At 45.4% G+C, this 24,368-nt stretch overlaps 1 protein-coding gene across 1 annotated transcript in view; it reads right to left on the bottom strand.

Moving 5' to 3' along the window:
- Positions 1-24,368, bottom strand: part of LOC118395245 (voltage-gated potassium channel subunit beta-1-like) — a 105,494-nt gene that overhangs the window by 18,359 nt on the left and 62,767 nt on the right. The window contains exons 3-8 of the mRNA XM_052464015.1: positions 23,856-23,893; positions 22,632-22,711; positions 19,971-20,015; positions 19,132-19,176; positions 17,336-17,379; positions 9,578-9,664 (exon numbers count right to left, since the gene is read on the bottom strand). Coding sequence (XP_052319975.1) covers positions 9,578-9,664; positions 17,336-17,379; positions 19,132-19,176; positions 19,971-20,015; positions 22,632-22,711; positions 23,856-23,893 — 339 coding nt within the window. The remainder of the gene's footprint in view (positions 1-9,577; positions 9,665-17,335; positions 17,380-19,131; positions 19,177-19,970; positions 20,016-22,631; positions 22,712-23,855; positions 23,894-24,368) is intronic.

Raw genomic sequence — 24,368 nt, forward strand, 5'->3', positions numbered from 1 at the left:
CACCAAACATACACAGAACATGGTTGTCGTGTTCTCAGAATACAAGCCATTAATGTTCTAGACACGTTTCATGGGAACGTTGCAGGAACATTTATGTGTATCAATTGTCAGGACGTAGCTTTATAGTTCTAAAGAATTGCTCTCCCCCCGAAAAGAATCTTTACACATAATATAATATAATATAATAATAATAATAACATCACTTCTTGTTACTGTTGCCAAGCCAATCAATGCCCTGATTGGTGAACCACGGATCCATGCATAGCTCGTTGTCTGTTGGCAAGGGTAGAGATACTCACACACATATTTGACATACAATAGATGGTCACATTGTGTACGTACAGAGTCATTATTATTCAACATGTCCTCACCTGGGATTTAAACGCACAACCTCACTACACCACCGTGTTCATGTCAGGTATCAGTTCATCTGACTATTCTCATCATTGATTTGATTGACTTATTTCAGAAATGTAAGGGCTGAAATTATACTCCCAGTCCTTAATGATTGCAAGCCTACCCATAACGTGTTGCAGCCACCACTATGCTTGAAAATATGGAAAGTGGTACTCAGTAATGTGTTGTATTGGATTTGCCCCAAACACAACACTTTGTATTCAGGACAAAAGTGAATTGCTTTGCCACCTTTTTTGCAGTATTACTATAGTGCCGAGTTGCAAACAGGATGGACTTTTTTGGAATATTTGTATTCTGTACAGGCTTCCTTCTTTTCACTCTGTCAATTAGGCTAGTATTGTAGAGTAACTACAATGTTGTTGATACATCCTCAGTTTTCTCCTGTCACAGCTATTAAACTCTGTAACTGTTTAACTTCATTGGGATAGGGGGCACTATTTTCACATCCGGATGAAAAGCGTGCCCAAAGTAAACTGCCTGTTACTCAGGCCCAGAAGCTAGGATATGCATATAATTCGTAGATTTGGATAGAAAACACTCTAAAGTTTCTAAAACTGTTAAAATAATGTCTGTGATAACAGAACTTATTTGGCAGGCGAAACGCGGAGGACAAACCATCCAGGATTTTATTTTGAGATCACTGTGTTTTCAATTGGTTTTCTATGGGAATCTAGATTTCTGAGGCACCTGGTTGCAGTTCCTATGGCTTCCACTAGATGGCAACAGTCTTTAGAAATTGGTTGATGTTTTTCTTTTGAGTAATGAAGAAGTAGCCCTTTCCTTTCTGAGTGTCGAGCCAAGTGGACTGTTTTGTTTGGGGCGCGCAACCTGAAGCTCGTTCCAATTTCATTTTTTTCCGCTATTGAACACAGTATATTCCATCTTAAATTGTCTAGATTATTTACGTTTTAAAATACCTAAAGTTGGATTAGGACAGTTGTTTGAAATGTTTGGACCAAGTTTACAGGTAACTTATTAGATACTTTGTAGCCATGTTGGGCGAGTTGGAACCAGTGTTTTTCTGAATCAAATGTGCCAAATAAATTGACATTTTGTGGATAATAACGACAGAATTTATAGAACAAAAGGACCATTTGTGATGTTTTTGGGACATTTTGGAGTGCCAACAGAAGAAGATCTTCAAGGGTAAGGCATGAATTATATCGTTATTTCTGAGTTTTGTGTCACGCCTGGCAGGTTGAAATATGATTGTCATATGTTTGTATGATGGGGTGTTGTCCTCAGATAATCGCATGGTTTGCTTTCGCCGTAAAGCCTTTTTGAAATCTGACACGGTGTCTGGATTAACAAGAAGTTAAGATTTATTTTGGTGTATTGCACTTGTGATTTTATGAAAGTTAAATATTTCTAATAATTTAATTTGAATTTGGCGCTCTGCCATTTCACCGGATGTTGTCAAATAGATCCCGCTAACGGGATTTGATCCCTAAGAAGTTTTAAAGTCATCATGTTGAAATCCCTGAGCAGTTTCTTTCCTCTCTAACTTAGTTAGGAAGGACGCCTGTATCTTTGTACTGACTGGGTGTATTGATACAACATCCAAAGTGTAATTAATAACTTCACCATGCTCAAAAGGATATTCAATGTCTACTTTTTTTTGTTTTACCCATCTACCAATGAGTACCCTTCTTAGCGGAGCATTGGAAAACCTCTTTGTAGTTGAATATGTGGAAAGTGGTCAAAATTCGTGCTCAAAAAATCCTACAGATTCCCATATTTGAGTGAAAAACTAATTTTAACTATATCAGATAGGTATTTTAACTTGGACATGAACATGTTTTGATAAGAATGTGGGAGTAGGGTGATTCCCTTAGATCGTTTCTCAAACTCATTCCACAGAGGGCCGAGTGTCTCCCTTGTAATTGATTGATGAAGTAAGGTCACTAATTAGGAAGGAACTCTTCTCGCCTGGTTGTCTCGATCTTAATTGCAAATAATAATAAATAAAACAGCAGACACTAGGCCCTCCATGTAAGGACGTTGACACACCAGTCTTAGCGGGTCTCAAATCCAGGCCATCAGCACCAATCAACAGTGTTAAAAGTACACTCAAGAAACGCGTTTATTGATCATTGTGATTCAGGAGTATAATTAAAATATGTTAACATCACAGAAGATTGGTGGCACCTTAATTGGGGTGGATAAGGCTCGTGGTAATGGCTGAAGCGGAATAAGTGGAATGGTATAAAATACATCAAACACATGGTTTCCATGTGATCCCTGCTTTTTGTTGCTGTTTCCACCTTCCCTGCGAGCTGACCTGTCTGGAACTGCGAGGACTAACAGCGTGGCCTACGTTGCTACCATGAGAAAGACCAAAGGCGGTGGGAGTACCTTTGAGGATAGTGGTGTCTGTCTATCACAGGTGAGGGATATTTTAGACAAACAAAAAGATTTCTATAAGCAGTTGTTACAACATCAAGAAAATAACTTCAAGAATTGTGTACAAATACTGGTGGAGTCAACTAATAAAATAATGGACGACGTGATCAGACTGGTCCAGGACCCGAAGAACGGTTTGCAGTTCTCCCAGAGTCGGCTCGATGAGTTTAAACAGGAAAATGGCAAGATGACAGCAATCTGTAAGTCATTGAGAGAGGACTTTAGTTATGTATGTGAATCCATGATAACAATGACGGACAAATCAGATTATCTCGAGGGACAATCAAGGCAGAACAACATTGTTGTGGACGGAATTGCAGAATCTCCACATAAGACCTGGACAGAGTCTGAGAACAAAGTGAGGGAAGATGGACCACAGGACGATTGAGGTGGAGCATTCCCACAGGATTGGAAAACCCACCACCGGCCCACGTGACAGGCCCAGGCCCAGGCCAATCAAGTTTCTGATGTTCAAGGACAAGGTAGCTGTTCTGGAAAGAGCCAACAACTTGAGAGGAACATACATTTTCCTCAATGAGGATTATCCTGAAGCTGTGCGCCAGAAGAGAAAATAACTTATCCCATCCATGAAAGCTGCCAGAGCGCGTATGGACAATGCTTACATCTGCTATGACAGGCCAGTGTCCACCCTCATTCCCAAAAGCTTGGAAGGGATGAGAGAGCCAAGCCTATGGGTTCCTAGATTCAACCCCACAGGCTCACACACACACACCAACTGATTAATGGACCACGGAATTATAATTTTTTCTCTTGCTTAGTTTGTTATTTTCCATATTATGTCAATCCCTGAGAAGCTACACAGGAAAGGCCTATATTAATATATGTAGCCTTAGAAATAAGGTTAATGAAATAACTTAATAACATCAGATAACATTCATATATTAGCCATTTCTGAGACTAATTTAGATAATTCCTTTAATGATACAGCAGTAGCAATACAAGGATATAACATCTATAGAAGAGACAGGAATGCTTATGGGGGAGGTGTTTCTATATATATATATTAGGAGCCATATTATTGTAATGCTTAGAGAAGATCTCATGTCAAGTGTTATTGAAGTGCTGTGGTTGCAGGTTCACCTGCCTCATCTAAAGCCTATTATTTTGGGGTGTTGCAATAGGCCACCAAGTGCTAACAGTCAGTATCTAAATAATGTGTGTGAAATGCTTGATAGTGTATGTGATGTTGTTGAATTCTAGTTTGAAATACTTTCTTTACTAGAAGTTAATGGTTACACCCTGCACCCTGGAAGGGGTGTGTCACCTGAGTGGGTTGATTCACTGATGTGGTCATCCTGTCTGGGTTTGCGCCCCCCCCCCCCTTGGGTTGTGCCATGGCGGAGATCTTCGTGGGCTATACTCAGCCTTGTCTCAGGATGGTAAGTTGGTGGTTGAAAATATCCCTCTAGTGGTGTGGGGGCTGTGCTTTGGCAAAGTGAGTGGGGTTATATCCTTCCTGTTTGGCCCTGTCCGGGGGTGTCCTCGGATGGGGCCACAGTGTCTCCTGACCCCTCCTGTCTCAGCCTCCAGTATTTATGCTGCAGTAGTTTATGTGTCAGGGGGCTAGGGCCAGTTTGTTATATCTGGAGTACTTCTCCTGTCCTATTCGGTGTCCTGTGTGAATCTAAGTGTGCGTTCTCTAATTCTCTCCTTCTCCCTTTCTTTCTTTCTCTCTCTCGGAGGACCTGAGCCCTAGGACCATGCCCCAGGACTACCTGACATGATGACTCCTTGCTGTCCCCAGTCCACCTGGCCGTGCTGCTGCTCCAGTTTCAACTGTTCTGCCTTATTATTATTCGACCATGCTGGTCATTTATGAACATTTGAACATCTTGGCCATGTTCTGTTATAATCTCCACCCGGCACAGCCAGAAGAGGACTGGCCACCCCACATAGCCTGGTTCCTCTCTAGGTTTCTTCCTAGGTTTTGGCCTTTCTATGGAGTTTTTCCTAGCCACCGTGCTTCTACACCTGCATTGCTTGCTGTTTGGGGTTTTAGGCTGGGTTTCTGTACAGCACTTTGAGATATCAGCTGATGTACAAAGGGCTATATAAATACATTTGATTTGATTTGACATGTATGAGGAATGTATATGGTTGGGTCAATGGAGGTTGTATAAGAGCCAGCGCCCTGAAAAGGGTAAAGGGAATCACATGATTGCGGTCACTGATAAGGGTGGAGAGGTGTTGATTAGTTTGTGGTCAGGTCACATGAAGGGAGAAGGCACAGTTTATTACCCACATCCCTAAACTTCCTGCCTAGCAACAATAATGTAGTGTTTAGAGAAAAGGATGAGACTCTGCCTAAATGGGGGTATAAATATGTGTTTGTGTAAAGAGGTCTTTGTCTTTGCAGCTGTTTGACCCAGTGGGTGAATAAACTTGGTTTGAGCTTTTCCTAGTTGTCCGTTAGGTTCTAAATAACCAGAGTAAAACTAACAATGTTAACAGAGAGGTTAACTTTCCTGGGACCTCAATATTGACTGGTTTTCATCAAACAGTCTGCTCAAGAGGAAGCTTCCCACTGTAACCAGTGACTGTAATCTGGTTCAGGTTATTAATTAATCAACCTCCAGGGTTGATCACATTTTTTGCTTTGGCTCTTATGTGGGATGATCGAAAAAACATTTGTTGGTCTGATGTGATTAATAAAGAGCATCCAGAGGGGTGCACTTGTTTAATTTGTGAAATTGCTTCTTCCAATTATTGATAAACATGCACCTGTTAGAAAATCACATTTAGAAATATTAATGTATTAATGAGGAATTGAAAAACTGTATGGTTGAAAGTGATGGGGTAAAAGGAGCGGCTAATAAGTCTGGCTGCACATCTGTGGCTGATTTATTGCAGATTTAAGAAATTATGTGACTAAACTCAACAAAAATAAAATAAATGAAGCCAACATCAATGATATAAAGGATGAAAACTTTGGAGTATTTTAAATTAAATTATTGTGAGAAAGACAAATTCAACTCCACCCTTTCATCAAATCAGACGGCGTATTCATCACAAAACCATTTTATGTTGCCAATTATTCTAATGATTACTTTGTTGGCAAAGTGGGCAAACTTAGGCAGGAAATGGCAACCATGAACAGTGAGCCATTAAGGCCACTTCTGCCTGTCATACATTTAATCTGAATCTAGAGCAACGTGTTTGTCCTCAGGGCTGGAGGGAAGACAAAGTAATTCCGCTACCCAAGAGTGGTAAAGTGGACTTTACTGGTTCTAACAGCAGACCTATCAGCTTGTTTCCAGCTATCAGCAAACTATTGGAATAAATTGTAATCAGAGGGCTAATATACATAATAATAATCTCTCTTGGCTAAAAGTTGAGAGACTGACTGCATAACTTCTTATTTTTACAAGAAACATTAATGTATGGAACATTCCAAATTGTTTGCGCAGTCAACTTACATACAGCTCTGACACACACTCCTTCCCCACCAGACATGCCACCAGGGGTCTTTTCACAGTCCCCAAATCTAGAACAAATTCAAGGAAGTCAACTTACATACAGCTCTGACACACACACCTTTCCCACCAGATATGCCACCAGGGGTCTTTTCACAGTCCCCAAATCTAGAACAAATTCAAGGAAGTCAACTTACATATAGCTCTGACACACACACCTTCCCCACCAGACATGCCACCAGGGGTCTTTTCACAGTCCCCAAATCTAGAACAAATTCCAGAAAGTGTACGGTATTATATAGAGCAATTATTGCATGGAACAGATAAAGCAACACCTCACCGCACATTCCCTATTGGACCTAGATATTTTGTGTGGATATATTGATGTGGAGGCTATGTGTGCTGCTTTAAAATGTATTTAGTTCTGACCTTTAGCTGTTCTGACTATTCATGTTCTGTATTGTGTTATGTTGTTTCATGTCTTGTGTGGACCAGGCCTGTAATTTCATGATTTTAGAGGAAAGGCCAATTGGCCTTCAAGAGATGCCCAATCTACAAGGGCAACAAGGCCATTAACCAAAATAGCCAATTAAATTGCTTTGAAAACCGAAATATCGCAGCTATTCTGTTATGAAAAAAATAAGTATATGTAAATGTAGATAAATAATTAAAATAAGCCTACATATCGAATTGCAGGTGATGGTCAGACCTATACTGACATGAGAGGAGTGCTTGAAAATGTAGCCAAACTTTAATGTCACTTTTAATTATATATATATATATATATATATATATATATATATATATATATATATATATATAATATTTTGCTTTCTCTCTCTCTCTCTCGGGGGACCTGAGCCCTAGGACCATGCCTCAGGACTATCTGGCCTGATGACTCTTTGCTGTCCCCAGTCCACCTGGTCGTGCTGCTGCTCCAGTTTCAACTGTTCTGCCTGCGGCTATAGAACCTTGACCTGTTCACCGGACATACTAACTTGTCCAAGACCTGCTGTTTTCAACTCTCTAGAGAAAGCAGGAGCGGAAGACATACTCTGAATGATCGGCTATGAAAAGCCAACTGACATTTACCAATGAGGTGCTGACCTGTTGCACCCTCAACAACTACTGTGATTATTATTATTTGACCATGCTGGTCATTTATGAACATTTGAACATCTTGGCCACGTTCTGTTATAATCTCCACCCGGCACAGCCAGAAGAGGACTGGCCACCCCACAGAGACTGGTTCCTCTCTACGTTTCTTCCTATGTTCCTTGCCTTTCTAGGGAGTGTTTCCTTGCCACCGTGCTTCTACACCTGCATTGCTTGCTGTTTGGGGTTTTAGGCTGGGTTTTTGTACAGCACTATGTGACATCAGCTGATGTGAGAAGAGCTTTCAAATTGATTGATGACCACATTTCCACTCCCTCTCATAAATTGTTAGTACTTATTAATTCTATATAGCTGAACATCTCTCCATCGTCTGCTTGAAATGTACTTTGAAGTGAATCTCAGCTCTGTTAAAAGTACACTCAAGAAAAACAGTTTTATTGATCAGGAGTAACATTAAAACAGGGTGAAATGACCCACCAACATTAGACCACGATACAGAAATATATATATATGCCAAAGATCAGTGGTTCACCAATTATGGCCTTGATGGGCTCGGCAACAGTAACAACGGGTGGTGGGTAATGAAACCCTTTTATTTTGGGGAGAACATTTCTTTGGGATCATCAGGTGACATCCTGACAAATGATACACAGAAATGTTCATGCAACGTTCCCATGAAACGTATTTAAAACATTCATATATTTTATTCTGAGAATACGGCAACCCTGTTCTGTTTATGTTTGGTGGGACGTTGATAGAATATTGTCCAAATGCTCAGAAAGCTGCACACGGGACTGTTTTTGCAACATTCCAATGAAACGTGTCTAGAACATGAATATGTTATATTCTGAGAACATGGCAACCACGTTCTGGTATGCTCTGTTTGTCTTCAAGGACATTTCTAACTCTAACACCAGGACATACTAAATAGGTTCTCATGAGGTTTTTGCTAGCATACAATGTTCTCCTAACTAACAGAAAACTAGACACTCAAATATCTGGGGAACATTAAGGGTAACATTACAAAAACGTTCACTTTCCCTAAAATTGTTAGCTGGGATAGGATCACAGCTGGGTGTGTGCGTGTGAGATAGAGTTTGTGTGTGTGTGCGCGTGCACGTGTCTGTCTGTCAGTCCATCTGTCCGTCCATCTATCCATCTGCTTTGCTTTCTGTGTCTGTCAATCGGCCAATCAGTATCGTATTTGGTAGTGATGGGCACATCAGAAGAGTCAACATCGTCTGTTGTTGGCCGTGGGGCAAAGACGATCTAGCAATCTTTCTTTCAAAATGTCTGCCATGGGGCATGTGTGACAGACATCAGCATCTCTAGGTGACAGGCTCAGGTTGTGTACAGTCTGGACCCCAGTCTGGACAGTCTGGACCCCAGTCTGGACAGTCTGGACCCCAGTCTGGACAGTTTGGACTCCAGTCTGGACAGTCTGGACCCCAGTCTGGACAGTCTGGACCCCCGGTGGCTTGTTTTGGGCTGAGGGAGTAAGAGGGATCCCAGCTTAGAGAGAACAGTAGGGGCTGTCTATCCACTCCAAGAAATAGAGGAGGGGATGGAGAGAGAGAAGGGGTTTAGAGACAAGAAATCACTAGCAAGTTAGTGTTGTGACCCACTCTGTTATAGGAGAGCCAAGAAAGAGCGGGAGTAAGAAAGCCGAGGACAAGGCAGAGAAAAAAACGAGCAAAGAGACACAAATTAGAGAAAGAGAAGTAAAAGAAGAGGAAAAGAAAGAGAGAGCACAGTAGGGCTTCTATCTCCATGGAGACTAACCCCAAAATACACCAGCTACCCTCGAGGGGGACTCTAATCCTGTTTCAATAGAATGAGGGGAGGGGAGCAACACACACAGAGGCCTTGTTGAAACTTACTGAACACAGAGTGGTGGGGTGGGGGTGGGGCAGTGTGAATATGCCTGTGTGAGTGTGTTTATTTGTGTTTGTTTGCTTGCTTGTGTGTGTGTGTGTGTGTGTGTGTGTGTGTGTGTGTGTGTGTGTGTGTGTGTGTGTGTGTGTGTGTGTGTGTGTGTGTGTGTGTGTGTGTGTGTGTGTGTGTGTGTGTGTGTGTGTGTGTGTGTGTGTGTGTGTGTGTGAAACAAACGAGTGCCAAAGTAGTCCAACAACAATACCATCAATCACTCCCATCCCTGAGAGTCACCCTCTCACCCTCTCCCTCCCTTCTCCCCCGTGGTCACTCACCCTCCATGGGGGTGTTGCTGTCGGGCCGGTTGGCAAACACCACATCCACATACTCCAGCTGCATCCTCTGTAGAGAGCTCCTCAGACCTGCGAGAGAGAGAGAGAGGGAGAGAGAGAGAGAGAGGGAGAGAGAGAGAGAGCGGGAGAGAGAGAGAGAGAGAGAGAGAGAGAGAGAGAGAGAGAGAGAGAGAGAGAGAGAGAGAGAGAGAGAGAGAGGGGAGGGGAGAGAGAGAGAGAGAGAGAGAGAGAGAGAGGGGAGAGAGAGAGAGAGGTGGGTAGAGAGGGAGAGAGAGAGAGAGAGAGAGAGAGAGAGAGAGAGAGAGAGAGAGAGGGAGTGGGAGAGAGAGGGAGAGAGAGAGAGAGAGAGAGAGAGAGAGAGAGAGAGAGAGAGAGAGAGAGAGAGGAGAGGGGGGAGAGAGAGAGAGGGGTGGGTAGAGAGGGAGAGAGAGAGAGAGAGAGAGAGAGAGAGAGAGAGAGAGAGAGAGAGAGAGAGAGAGAGAGGTAAACACCTGTTAGAAATCTGCAGCTACAGAACGCAGAGGATCTGAGGGAAGGTGAGGGAGACCTTTCCTCCTCTGTCTCTCTCATCCTGTCATGTGAAGGCTTTGCTGTTTGAATCCCAAGAGGAGAGGAGAGGAGAGGAGAGGAGAGGAGAGGAGAGGGAGAGGAGAGGGGTAGAGATGAATGAGGTATTGTGTCTATCAGCTCAGCTCCATTCACAAAAACTAATAGGAGAGCAGACGGATGAAAGGGTGGAGAGAGGAGAGGATGGGACACAATAAGACAGGAAAGGCAAAGAAAGGAGGTGTGTACCTGAGTGTGTACATATGAGTGTTTGTAAAAGTGTGTTTAAAAAAGAGTGTCTGTGCATGTGTGTGTGTGTATACATGTGTACATTTCTGTGACAGATGAATGCCAGTCCTTAGAGTTAATCCTGTGAGGGAGTCATGCTCTCCCCTGTCACCATTCACACATCTTAATCCATGTCCTGTCATCTACAACCCGGTAATCCCAGGAGCATTACACACACGCATGTGCACGTGCACACACACACTAATCTGAGCCTGCTCTGCCATGATTTTTATAAGACTCTGAAGGGACTCTGTTTTGAAGTGACTCACACACACTCACACGACTTGCACTGATCAAGCAGTCTTAAGGCCTCTACGTGCCTCTATTTGTGGAGATTAGCGAGACGTGGATAGAAGGGTAATACATCAAATGAATTCCATTGGTGGATATTGGATAAAGGAGGAAACAAGCAAGGTCATGAACAAAGTCCTGTTTAAAAATATCTTAAAATATCCTGTCAATCAGTAGATAAAACCACCAAAAAAACAACCCTGTCCAACACCAGTTTGCCTCACTAGTCCTCTACTCTTTACTATAGAAACCCGTTTAGACATCACTCAGAGATATGAATACGGTCATCAACTGTTTTTCTTGGCCCAACATCGATTATCTTGAGGTGACACCGCCACACCTGCCAATGCCCTTCAAAAAACGCTGTCTCTTTTAGACAGATGCTGCATCGATTGGCCAGCAGTGACATCCACATCAACAGTTTAAATAGGTTGTCAACAACTGTGTCTCTCAGCCAATCGTGTGCTTCATCAGTTAGCCTGCGGTGACATCCACCACATTATGGTGACACAGGCGCTGTGCCTCAGTATTGTTATCTATCCTCCAGACAGGACAGCTGAGCCCAACTAACTTGCTATGCTCTCTTTCTCTCCCTCCCAAAGTTTTCTTACTTTCTCTCAATTGATCTTGCCCGCTCTCTTCCTTTCTCTCCTCCCTCCCTCTCTCTCTCTCTCTCTCTCTCTCTCTCTCTCTCTCTCTCTGTCTCTCCCCCTTTCTCCCCATCCTTTATCTCTCATGCTAAACATATGATTCTGTTCTTCTTTGGGGGGAAAGTTAGAAGCTGATATGAATGTTAATACTATATGAGAGTGCTGCAGGAGGTGCAGGCACTGCTGTGGACGGGACGTTGTTGGGCTGGATCAGGGAATTGGTTTGGGGTAGCGTGCGGATTGGGGTAACCTGGGTGTCAGGTTTAGCTGTGTAATACCCTAAAAACTGTTAAATAGGAGACTGGAGGGACTGAAAGGGGAAACATGGTAAGGTGGGAGATGAGAGGAGAGGAAAGGGAGGACAGAAAGTAACAGGGGAGGAGAGGAGAGGAGAGGAAAGGAAAGGAAAGGAGATGCTAAGAGAGAAGATAACAGGCGAGGACACTACAGGACGATATGGATAGAGGGGTGCTCATGTCTATCATATCATATTACATTTACATTTAAGTCATTTAGCAGACGCTCTTATCCAGAGCGACTTACAAATTGGTGCATTCACCTTATGACATCCAGTGGAACAGCCACTTTACAATAGTGCATCTAAATCTTTTAAGGGGATACAATATACATTATGTAGTGAGAAGGATTACGAGATTTATCCTATCCTAGGTATTCCTTAAAGAGGTGGGGTTTCAGGTGTCTCCGGAAGGTGGTGATTGACTCCGCTGTCCTGGCGTCGTGAGGAAGTGTGTTCCACCATTGGAGAGCCAGAGCAGCGAACAGTTTTGACTGGGCTGAGCGGGAACTGTACTTCCTCAGTGGTAGGGAGGCGAGCAGGCCAGAGGTGGATGAACGCAGTGCCCTTGTTTGGGTGTAGGGCCTGATCAGAGCCTGGAGGTACTGAGGTGCCGTTCCCCTCACAGCTCCGTAGGCAAGCACCATGGTCTTGTAGCGGATGCGAGCTTCAACTGGAAGCCAGTGGAGAGAGCAGAGGAGCGGGGGTGACGTGAGAGAACTTGGGAAGGTTGAACACCAGACGGGCTGCGGCGTTCTGGATGAGTTGTAGGGTTTAATGGCACAGGCAGGAGCCCAGCCAACAGCGAGTTGCAGTAATCCAGACGGGAGATGACAAGTGCCTGGATTAGGACCTGCGCCGCTTCCTGTGTGAGGCAGGGTCGTACTCTGCGGATGTTGTAGAGCATGAACCTACAGGAACGGGCCACCGCCTTGATGTTAGTTGAGAACGACAGGGTGTTGTCCAGGATCACGCCAAGGTTCTTAGCGCTCTGGGAGGAGGACACAATGGAGTTGTCAACCGTGATGGCGAGATCATGGAACGGGCAGTCCTTCCCGGGAGGAAGAGCAGCTCCGTCTTGCTGAGGTTCAGCTTGAGGTGGTGATCCGTCATCCACACTGATATGTCTGCCAGACATGCAGAGATGAGATTCACCACCTGGTCATCAGAAGGAGGAAAGGAGAAGATTAATTGTGTGTCGTCTGCATAGCAATGATAGGAGAGACCATGTGAGGTTATGACAGAGCCAAGTGACTTGGTGTATAGCGAGAATAGGAGAGGGCCTAGAACAGAGCCCTGGGGGACACCAGTGGTGAGAGCGCGTGGTGAGGAGACAGATTCTCGCCACGCCACCTGGTAGGAGCGACCTGTCAGGTAGGACGCAATCCAGCGTGGGCCGCGCCGGAGATGCCCAACTCGGAGAGGGTGGAGAGGAGGATCTGATGGTTCACAGTATCGAAGGCAGCCGATAGGTCTAGAAGGATGAGAGCAGAGGAGAGAGAGTTAGCTTTAGCGGTGCGGAGCGCCTCCGTGATACAGAGAAGAGCAGTCTCAGTTGAATGACTAGTCTTGAAACCTGACTGATTTGGATCAAGAAGGTCATTCTGAGAGAGATAGCGGGAGAGCTGGCCAAGGACGGCACGTTCAAGAGTTTTGGAGAGAAAAGAAAGAAGGGATACTGGTCTGTAGTTGTTGACATCGGAGGGATCGAGTGTAGGTTTTTCAGAAGGGGTGCAACTCTCGCTCTCTTGAAGACGGAAGGGACGTAGCCAGCGGTCAGGGATGAGTTGATGAGCGAGGTGAGGTAAGGGAGAAGGTCTCCGGAAATGGTCTGGAGAAGAGAGGAGGGGATAGGGTCAAGCGGGCAGGTTGTTGGGCGGCCGGCCGTCACAAGACGCGAGATTTCATCTGGAGAGAGAGGGGAGAAAGAGGTCAGAGCACAGGGTAGGGCAGTGTGAGCAGAACCAGCGGTGTCGTTTGACTTAGCAAACGAGGATCGGATGTCGTCGACATTCTTTTCAAAATGGTTGACGAAGTCATCTGCAGGGAGGAGGGGGGAGGGGGAGGAGGATTCAGGAGGGAGGAGAAGGTGGCAAAGAGCTTCCTAGGGTTAGAGGCAGATGCTTGGAATTTAGAATGGTAGAAAGTGGCTTTAGCAGCAGAGACAGAGGAGGAAAATGTAGAGAGGAGGGAGCGAAAGGATGCCAGGTCCGCAGGAGGCGAGTTTTCCTCCATTTCCGCTCGGCTGCCCGGAGCCCTGTTCTGTGAGCTCGCAATGAGTCGTCGAGCCACGGAGCGGGAGGGAGGACCGAGCCGGCCTGGAAGATAGGGGACATAGAGAGTCAAAGGATGCAGAAAGGGAGGAGAGGAGGGTTGAGGAGGCAGAATCAGGAGATAGGTTGGAGAAGATTTGAGCAGAGGGAAGAGATGATAGGATGGAAGAGGAGAGAGTAGCGGGGGAGAGAGAGCGAAGGTTGGGACGGCGCGATACCATCCGAGTAGGGGCAGTGTGGGAAGTGTTGGATGAGAGCGAGAGGGAAAAGGATACAAGGTAGTGGTCGGAGACTTGGAGGGGAGTTGCAATGAGGTTAGTGGAAGAACAGCATCTAGTAAAGATGAGGTCGAGCGTATTGCCTGCCTTGTGAGTAGGGGGGGAAGGTGAGAGGGTGAGGTCAAAAGAGGAAAGGAGTGGAAAGAAGGAGGCAGAGAGGAATGAGTCAAAGGTAGACGTGGGAGGTTAAAGTCGCCCAGAACTGTGAGAGGTGAGCCGTCCTCAGGAAAGGAGCTTATCAAGACATCAAGCTCATTGATGAACTCTCCGAGGGGACCTGGAGGGCGATAAATGATAAGGATGTTAAGCTTGAAAGGGCTGGTAACTGTGACAGCATGAAATTCAAAGGAGGCGATAGACAGATGGGTAAGGGGAGAAAGAGAGAATGACCACTTGGGAGAGATGAGGATCCCGGTGCCACCACCCCGCTGACCAGAAGCTCTCGGGGTGTGCGAGAACACGTGTGCGGACGAAGAGAGAGCAGTAGGAGTAGCAGTGTTATCTGTGGTGATCCATGTTTCCGTCAGTGCCAAGAAGTCGAGGGACTGGAGGGAGGCATAGGCTGAGATGAACTCTGCCTTGTTGGCCGCAGATCGGCAGTTCCAGAGGCTACCGGAGACCTGGAACTCCACGTGGGTCGTGCGCGCTGGGACCACCAGATTAGGGTGTGGACCAACTCAAGACCCAGAGACATCCGACCCTGAACGGTATTAGAGACATACAGGTACTTCAAAAGAGGAGGTTAAGTTCAACTGAGCACACAGGAGGAAATAAAACACAATTGTATTGGCCACATGCCCATGGTTAGCAGATGTTATTGCGAATGTAGTGAAATGCTTATGCATCTAGATCCGACAGTGCAGCAGTATCTAACAATTTCACAAACCTAATACGCACAATCTAGTAAAGGAATGGGATAAGAAAATATAAGTATAAAATATATGGATTAGCAGTGACAGAGCAGCTAAGATGCAATAGATAGTAAAGAATAGATAGTGAAGGATACAATATACATTATGTAGTGTATATATGAGATGAGTAATGCGAGATATGTAAACATTCTTAAGTGGCATTATTAAGTGACTAGTGTTCCATTTATTAAAGTGACCAATGGTATCAAGTCTTTAGGTAGGCAGCCACCTCTCTGTGCTAGTGGCTGTTTAACAATCTGATGGCCTTGAGATAAAAAGCTGTTTTTCAATCTCTCGGTCCCAGAATTGATGCACCTGTACTGACCTCACCTTCTGGATGGAAGCAGGGTGAACAGGCAGTGGTTCGGATGGTTATTGTCCTTGATTATCTTTTTTGCCTTCCGGTGACATCGGGTGCTGTTGGTTCCCTGGAGGGCAGGTGCGTTGTGCATAACGCACCACCCTCTGGAGAGCCTTGCAGTTGTGGCCAGTGCAGTTGCTGTACCAGTCGGTGATACAGCCCGACAGGATGCTCTCAATTGTGCACCTGTAAAAGTTAGTGAGGGTTTTCGGTGACAAGCCACATTTTTTCAGCCTCCTGAGGTTGAGAGCTCCATTTTTATGGAATGGTCTTCTTACCCATTGTTATATTGCTCTTTCATAACGTCCCCAGGAGGGGTGCGTCACTTGAGTGGGTTGAGTCACTGATGTGATCTTCCTGTCTGGGTTGGTACCCCCACTTGGGTTGTGCCGTGGCGGAGATCTTTGTGGGCTATACTCGGCCTTGTCTCAGGATGGGAAGTTGGTGGTTGAAGATATCCCTCTAGTGGTGTGGGGGCTGTGCTTTGCTAAAGTGGGTGGGGTTATATCCTTCCTGTTTGGCCCTGTCCGGGGGTGTCATCGGATGGGGCCACATTATCTCCTGACCCCTCCTGTCTCAGCCTCCAGTATTTATGCTGCAGTAGTTTATGTGTCGGGGGGCTAGGGTCAGTTTGTTATATCTGGAGTACTTCTCCTGTCCTATCCGGTGTCATGTGTACATTTAAGTATGCTCTCTCTAATTCTCTTTCTCTCTTTCTTTCTCTCTCTCGGAGGACCTGAGCCCTAGGACCATGCCTCAGGACTACCTGGCATGATGACTCCTTGCCGTCCCCAGTTCACCTGGCCGTGCTGCTGCTCCAGTTTCAACTGTTCTGCCTGTGATTATTACCATGCTGGTCATTTATGAACATTTGAACATCTTGGCCATGTTCTGTTATAATCTCCACCCGGCACAGCCAGAAGAGGACTGGACACCCCACATAGCCTGGTTCCTCTCTAGGTTTCTTCCTAGGTTTTGGCCTTTCTAGGGAGTTTTTCCTAGCCACCGTGCTTCTACACCTGCATTGCTTGCTGTTTGGGGTTTTAGGCTGGGTTTCTGTACAGCACTTTGAGATATCAGCTGATGTACGAAGGGCTATATAAATACATTTGATTTGATTTTGATTTGAAGAGGCGCTGTTGCGCTGTCTTCACCACACTGTCTGTGTGGGTGGACCATTTCAGTTTGTCGGTGATATGTACCCCGAGGAACTTAAAACTTTCCACCTTCTCCACTGCTGTCCCTTCAATGTGGATAGGGGGCTGCTCCCTTTGCTGTTTCCTGAAGTCCACGATCATCTCTTTTGTTTTGCTGACATTGAGTGAGAGATTATTTTCCTGACACCACACTCCGAGGGCCCTGTCCTCCTCCCTGTAGACTGTCTCATCGTTGTTGGTGATCAAGCCTACTACTGTTGTGTCATCTGCAAACTTGATGATTGAGTTGAAGGCGTGCATGGCCACGCAGTCGTGAGTGAACAGGGAGTACAGGAGGGGGCTGAGAACGCACCCTTGTGGGGCCCCAATGTTGAGATTCAGCGGAGTGGAGATGTTGTTTCCTACCTTCACCACCTGGGGGCGCCCGTCAGGAAGTCCAGGACCCAGTTGCACAGGGCGGGGTCGAGACCCAGGGTCTCAAGCATAATGATGAGTTTGGAGGGTACTATGGTGTTGAGCTGTAGTCAATGAACAGCATTCTTGCAGCAAACAATCACAAGAGGGAGAAGAGAGAAAATAAAAGTGATGTGGATATATGAAAAGGAGGGGATTATAGAGGTGAACTGGGGCATGGAGTGATGTGGAGGACAAGACATAAGGAAGAGGAGGAGAGGAAATCAGCCACTTTACCTTCAATTATGTGCTTTCTGTTGAGTCCTCTCTCTGTCTCCGCTCTGGAAAAGAACACAGAAGTAAATATACACACAGAAAAGTATACACAAAAGGGCACACACCAGTGCATGCACACACAAACACACACACACACACACACACACACACACACACACACACACACACACACACACACACACACACACACACACACACACACACACACACACACACACACACACACACACACACACACACACACACACACACACACACAAACACAGAGAGAGAGAGAGACACACAGACGCACAGATTTACAGTGACTAGAGCATTGAACTTGTCCCACAAGCCTCTAATGAGCTGTCTACAAATCGATGAATAGACAAGAGACACAACAGGCCCTGGGAAGTGTCGGTAGCGACAAAACAAAGTTTATGGTCTGTCAGCACTGAAAATGCTATTCTCATAGTGGATGTCTGAGTCAATGAGAAACCGTCAGCAACATCATCCTCATTTACCCAGCCCTCCCCCGTTACTATCCATCTTCAGTCCTTTCTTTGTCTTTCTCTCCTTATTTGTTTCTTCATGCTCACCCCCCCTCTCTTTTTATAATATATGCCACTTAACAGACACTTTGAGGCAAAGCAACTTACAATACCGCTTGAATACATTTTACACATGGGTGGCCCCAGCAGGACTCAAACCTACAACCTGGTGGTGACATGCTCTACTGACATGCTCGACTGACAGAGCCACACAGACTCTCTTTCTTGCTCTGAGAGTTGGGGACTGATATTCCAGGCACACAGAGAACTGTAGCGTGGGGCTGAGTCATCCTGGATCTCTGGCTGTGTTATTCTCTGTTATGTTATCGGCTCCCCCAGCTGTGTGTGCGAGTCTGTTCAGAGATGTAGAGAGCCTCGTCAGGCCCCAAACAGACTGCCAGGCTGGTTGTTAATCATCTCTCCCTCTCTCTCCCTCTCCCTCTCTCTCCTCTCCCTCTCCCTCTCCCTCTCTCTCTCTCTCTCTCTCTCTCTCTCTCTCTCTCTCTCTCTCTCTCTCTCCCTCCTATCCTCTCTCCCTCTCTCTCTCTCTCTCTCTCTCTCTCTCCCCCCCCCTCTCTCTCTCTCTCTTTCTCTCGCTGTGCGCTACTTTTGGCCTGAGTATGTGCACATATCTTAGACAACCTCCTTCATCATAGTGCAAATCCAGCCTTTTGTGGCTCTAGTGCACTGTAAAGGGAATAGAGTTTTAGCTGAGATTTAACCTGCAGACACGGCAGAGTCAGTAGCAGGAACGACTCCGACCTGACCAATTATCTAGATCCTCATTAGGAACCTCAAATAGACAGGATATGTCTAATAAAGAGAAGATGAACAGGTTCGAGCTCACTGATGGATGATCCTGTTCAACTTCTGTCAAGACAGATCTCAGACAGAACTCAGACAGAACTCAGACAGAACTCAGACAGAACTCAGACAGATCTCAGACAGAACTCAGACAGAACTCAGACAGAACTCAGACAGAATCTCAGACAGAACTCAGACAGAACTCAGACAGAACTCAGACAGAACTCAGACAGAACTCAGACAGACTCAGACAGAACTCAGACAGAACTCAGACAGATCTCAGACAGATCTCAGACAGATCTCAGACAGAACTCAGACAGACCTCAGACAGAACTCAGACAGACCTCAGAGAGTATACGGTATAGGAGAGCCTCAGTACAGACCGTTCAAAGATCTATCCTACTTCACGCACCTCAGAATCACATTGGCGTGGTGCTCAGAATGTCTGAGGAGGAACATACTTACCTTCCTCCCCAGTAGAGCTTGGTGGTGATCACCAGACTTGACCTCCTACATAAAGACAAAGGGAGAGAGATCAGCCAGACAAACATAGGGAAAGACATGGACAATCTTATCCTGATGAATATAGGCTTATGTAATGTCTTAATACTTTAGAGGAGTCAACAATATGGATCCTTCAGCTTTTTATACATGGTATTCAAGTATGAAGAAAAGTATTCTGGGACAGGTTCTCTGAACTTTGATAGGATACAGTGTATCTCCTCGAAGTAAAGTCCAATCCCCAACGCTGTTTAATGTTTCAATCGGAGGCAGTGAACCGACATGAACTGAAGAACTGGAGACTGAAGACGTTATGATTGGAAATGTACATTGGAGAAATGAAGCAGCAAAGATGTACGAGATCAGTATGTGCAGTATGTGCTGATAGCTGAGGCCTGACCACCTACCAGCCTACCAGCCTACCAGCCTTTGCATAGCCAAGAACACATAACTTTCCTCTGATTGCCATGGTTACTGCTGCAGACCTATTTAGCAAATGGGTGGATGAGTTATATTGGTGATGGAATTGAGATAAATCTGTGGTTTGATTAATGGTAGACTAACGGTAGATTAACGTTTGTTAGCTGGCCCCGTCTCTCTCTCTCTCTCTCTCTCTCTCTCTCTCTCTCTCTCTCTCTCTCTCTCTCTCTCTCTCTCTCTCTCTCTCTCTCTCTCTCTCTCTCTCTCTCTCTCTCTCTCTCTCTCTCTCTCTCTCTCTCTCTCTCTCTCTCTCTCTCTCTCTCTCTCTCTCTCTCTCTCTCTGTCAGACAGTCAGATACACACAGTTGAAAGATGATACATACCTCCAGGACTTTTTCTTGATGATGTTCCCCAGGATTATCTCGGCTCTGTAATAAAGCAGGGAGATTAACTCTAAGGGCGGGCGGGTGTGTGTGTGTGTGTGTGTGTCTACATGGTAGTAGCTGAGACAGACAGACAATACAGTTGTCATTTAATTAGCCTGTTTGCCAGCGGTGCAGGTGAATAAACAAAAGGCCAAGACCAAGTGGTGCACAGAAAGCTGCAAAAGAAGCTTTTTCTGATCAAGCCTGTGCCAAATTACGGAACCACATCAGCAAAGCTACCACATCATCCTCGATTGACAAAACACCATCGCAGGTGGAAGCTAGTAGTCATACTTATGCATCAGCTAGCACTCGCAACCTCCCAGTCCCGGGCAGAGAACTCACTGCCCCAGCCCGACAATGACAGTGGCCTTGCTCCACCTCTACTTCCTCCCCTGGAGAATAGTGACTAGTGAAGACCTCCTTCTCCTCCTCCTCTCCCAGAAAACCAAGCCGATGACCCAGCGGCTAGTGGACTAGTTTTACGCAACACAGACTTTATTTCAAGGTTGCGCGAGAGCAGAAGTCTGGCAGGTTTAGAAGCTGAGGTAGGCTTTTGGGTGGCGCACAATTGGTCCAGCATCGTCCGGGTGAGGGTTTGGCTGGGGTAGGATGTCATTGTAAATAAGAATTTGTTCTTAACCAACTTGCCTAGTTAAATAAATAAAAACATAATCTGATAGGCAGCCGCATAGATCTCGAAATTTCAGAACCATGGACAGCGATTGTCTGTTCTTTGTGAATGGCCGACGCATTAGATTTTTTGGAGGAGAGCGGGATCACAGGGAAACTGTGCTACGCTAGTGGTGCTACACATTGGTAAGTGATTTTACAATGTAAAGTGCTTGAACATTGATAAAGCGTTCCAATCTGTTGCTAAATCCAACCAACCCATTCCTGTAGAATTCAGTTGAGGATGAAACCGAAGCCCCAGAACGCTGCTTCAGAAGTCATTCGGGAAGATGGCACGTTTCTGGAAGATGACACGTTTCTGGAAGATGACACGTTTCTGGAAGATGGCACGTTTCTGGAAGATGGCACGTTTCTGGAAGATGGCACGTTTCTGGAAGATGGCACGTTTCTGGAAGATGGCACGTTTCTGGAAGATGACACGTTTCTGGAAGATGGCACGTTTCTGGAAGATGGCACGTTTCTGGAAGATGGCACGTTTCTGGAAGATGGCACGTTTCTGGAAGATGGCACGTTTCTGGAAGATGGCACGTTTCTGGAAGATGGCACGTTTCTGGAAGATGGCACGTTTCTGGAAGATGGCACGTTTCTGGAAGATGGCACGTTTCTGGAAGATGGCACGTTTCTGGAAGATGGCACGTTTCTGGAAGATGACACGTTTCTGGAAGATGGCACGTTTCTGGAAGATGGCACGTTTCTGGAAGATGACACGTTTCTGGAAGATGACACGTTTCTGGAAGATGACACGTTTCTGGAAGATGGCACGTTTCTGGAAGATGGCACGTTTCTGGAAGATGGCACGTTTCTGGAAGATGGCACGTTTCTGGAAGATGGCACGTTTCTGGAAGATGACACGTTTCTGGAAGATGGCACGTTTCTGGAAGATGGCACGTTTCTGGAAGATGGCACGTTTCTGGAAGATGGCACGTTTCTGGAAGATGACACGTTTCTGGAAGATAGCACGTTTCTGGAAGATGACACGTTTCTGGAAGATGGCACATTTCTGGAAGATGGCACGTTTCTGGAAGATGGCACATTTCTGGAAGATGGCACGTTTCTGGAAGATGGCACGTTTCTGGAAGATGACACGTTTCTGGAAGATGGCACATTTCTGGAAGATGGCACGTTTCTGGAAGATGGCACATTTCTGGAAGATGGCACGTTTCTGGAAGATGGCACATTTCTGGAAGATGGCACGTTTCTGGAAGATGACACGTTTCTGGAAGATGGCACGTTTCTGGAAGATGACACGTTTCTGGAAGATGGCACGTTTCTGGAAGATGGCACGTTTCTGGAAGATGGCACGTTTCTGGAAGATGGCACGTTTCTGGAAGATGGCACGTTTCGGGAAGATGGCACGTTTCTGGAAGATGACACGTTTCTGGAAGATGGCACGTTTCGGGAAGATGACACGTTTCGGGATGATGGCACGTTTCTGGAAGATGACACGTTTCGGGATGATGGCACGTTTCATACTGTATAACAGGGACTGCTATTAGAACTTGATCAAATGAACCATTGTCAATACTCTCCATATACACTGCATTCTGTACTACGTTCAATCATGTGTGCATGGAAGTGTAAAGGTACTAGTGTGGGTGCCAGCTTGTTTTAGCCTCAGCTGAATTCTCGTTGTCTTGGCAAGGCAACTCTTTTGAATACACAGTCTGGCATGCACCCACGCTGTAAACCTACTTGCTTTAGAACTAATCCCATTCCATATGGTTGATTCACAACACTGTCAGCTTGGCTGACCCCTACACTGCTTTGCTTTATCTTGGCCAGGTCGCAGTTGTAAATGAGAACTTGTTCTCAACTAGCCTACCTGGTTAAATAAAGGTGAAATAAAATTTAAAAAAATAAAATAGCCGTTCCTGTCCTCTGGTTTCAGGTAGGTAGGTAGGTAATAGGTATTCAGATCACACTCACTTCCCCCCAGCGTAAACTTCGGCTGTGTCAAAGAGATTGACCCCGTTCTCGTAGGCGATGGTCATCAGCTGCTCAGCCACCTGAGAAACACAAGAGGCTTTATCAACCCAGGAGAGAACAGAGAGCTGGCAGCTGAGAGGCATTCGGCAGAGACAAAACAAGAGAAAATATTTTTTAAACTCAAAATGAAACAGTTCTCTGTAGCTCAGTTGGTAGAGCAAGGGCACTTGCAATGCCAGAATAATGAGTTTGATTCCTGGACCGCATGTATGCACACATGACTGTAAATCTTTTCAGATCAAATCATCTGCTAAATAGCATATATTGTACTGGGTAGAATTCAGCAAAAACAAATGAGAGAAATACATTTTGGTTGGGATTTGTGCCATGAATGCTAAAACGTTAACATGTGGAAACAATGCCAAAGCATGGATTGTTGTCAGACGTTGTTCATAGACTGCTTACAGGGTAAGGAAACCAACGTGTCATTTGGGTGAACTATCTCTTTTTGTACAATTTCAATGTTTTAGTAGCTAAATGAATGTTGTCTTGTTATCTAGTCTGTGGGATCTCCCTGTTACTATACATAAAATACACAATATCAACACCCTGTAATTTCCCCACAACACTTTGTCAACATCATTCTACTTTTTGTACCTGCAGGCCACTTTCACAAGGACAATGCAGTCTACCCGTATCAGCATCTCCAGTAGACAAATGTCACAGTCCAATGCCCTCACTCCACCAGTGTGTGTGTGTGTGTGTGTGTGTGTGTGTGTGTGTGTGTGTGTGTGTGTGTGTGTGTGTGTGTGTGTGTGTGTGTGTGTGTGTGTGTGTGTGTGTGTGTGTGTGTGTGTGTGTGTGTGTGTGTGTGTGTGTGTGTGTGTGTATGCGTGTGTCATGTATGTAAATGTATGTGTGTGTGTTTGTTCAACTGTGTGTGAACTGTCTTCATCTTCTTCTCTCTGTCCACGTGTGAGCCAGAAAGTCTCTGGGGTTTTGGCTCATGGATCTGAGAGGCATCAGGGTGAGGGAGTGATAAGGCAGAGGTGGTCTTGGTGATAACAGGAGCTGACTGGGAAGGAGATCTGTTTTGGGACGACCACACTAACCAGGGGTCCGGGATAGCTCAGTTGGTTGAAATGCTGCGCTGGTAACACCAGTGTTGTGGGTGTAATTCCTTAATGGTCTCATGCATAGCTTGTAATTTGAATCCTGACTTACCTCATCTGAAATCTGACCTCCAAACGTTATCCAAGTACCTAGGAAAAATACATGTCAAAGTCATAATTCTGGAACAAAAAAAAACATTTGTGCAAAATGGAACATTCTAATCTATACTTTAAACCCCTATATGTTGATAGTGATAGAAAGTGTCACCACAAGTCACCCAAAATGGAACATTCTAATCTTAACTTTAAACCCCTATATGTTGGTCCTTCTGTAGCTCAGTTGGTAGAGCATGGCGCTTGTAACGCCAGGGTAGTGGGTTTGATTCCCGGGACCACCCATACGTAGAAATGTATGCACACATGACTGTAAGTCGCTTTGGATAAAAGCGTCTGCTAAATGGCATATATACATATATACATATACATGTTGATAGTGATAGAACGTGTCACCACAAGTCACCCAATTGCTAACTTTGGACACAGAAATATGACTAACACTCTCAAATCCAACATCTAACAAAAAATGTGAAAGGTCAGAGGGCACAGTAGGATAAGTTCTGGCAGG

This window comes from Oncorhynchus keta, chromosome 15 (genome assembly GCF_023373465.1).
Source record: "Oncorhynchus keta strain PuntledgeMale-10-30-2019 chromosome 15, Oket_V2, whole genome shotgun sequence".
In the NCBI taxonomy this organism is placed as follows: domain Eukaryota; kingdom Metazoa; phylum Chordata; class Actinopteri; order Salmoniformes; family Salmonidae; genus Oncorhynchus; species Oncorhynchus keta.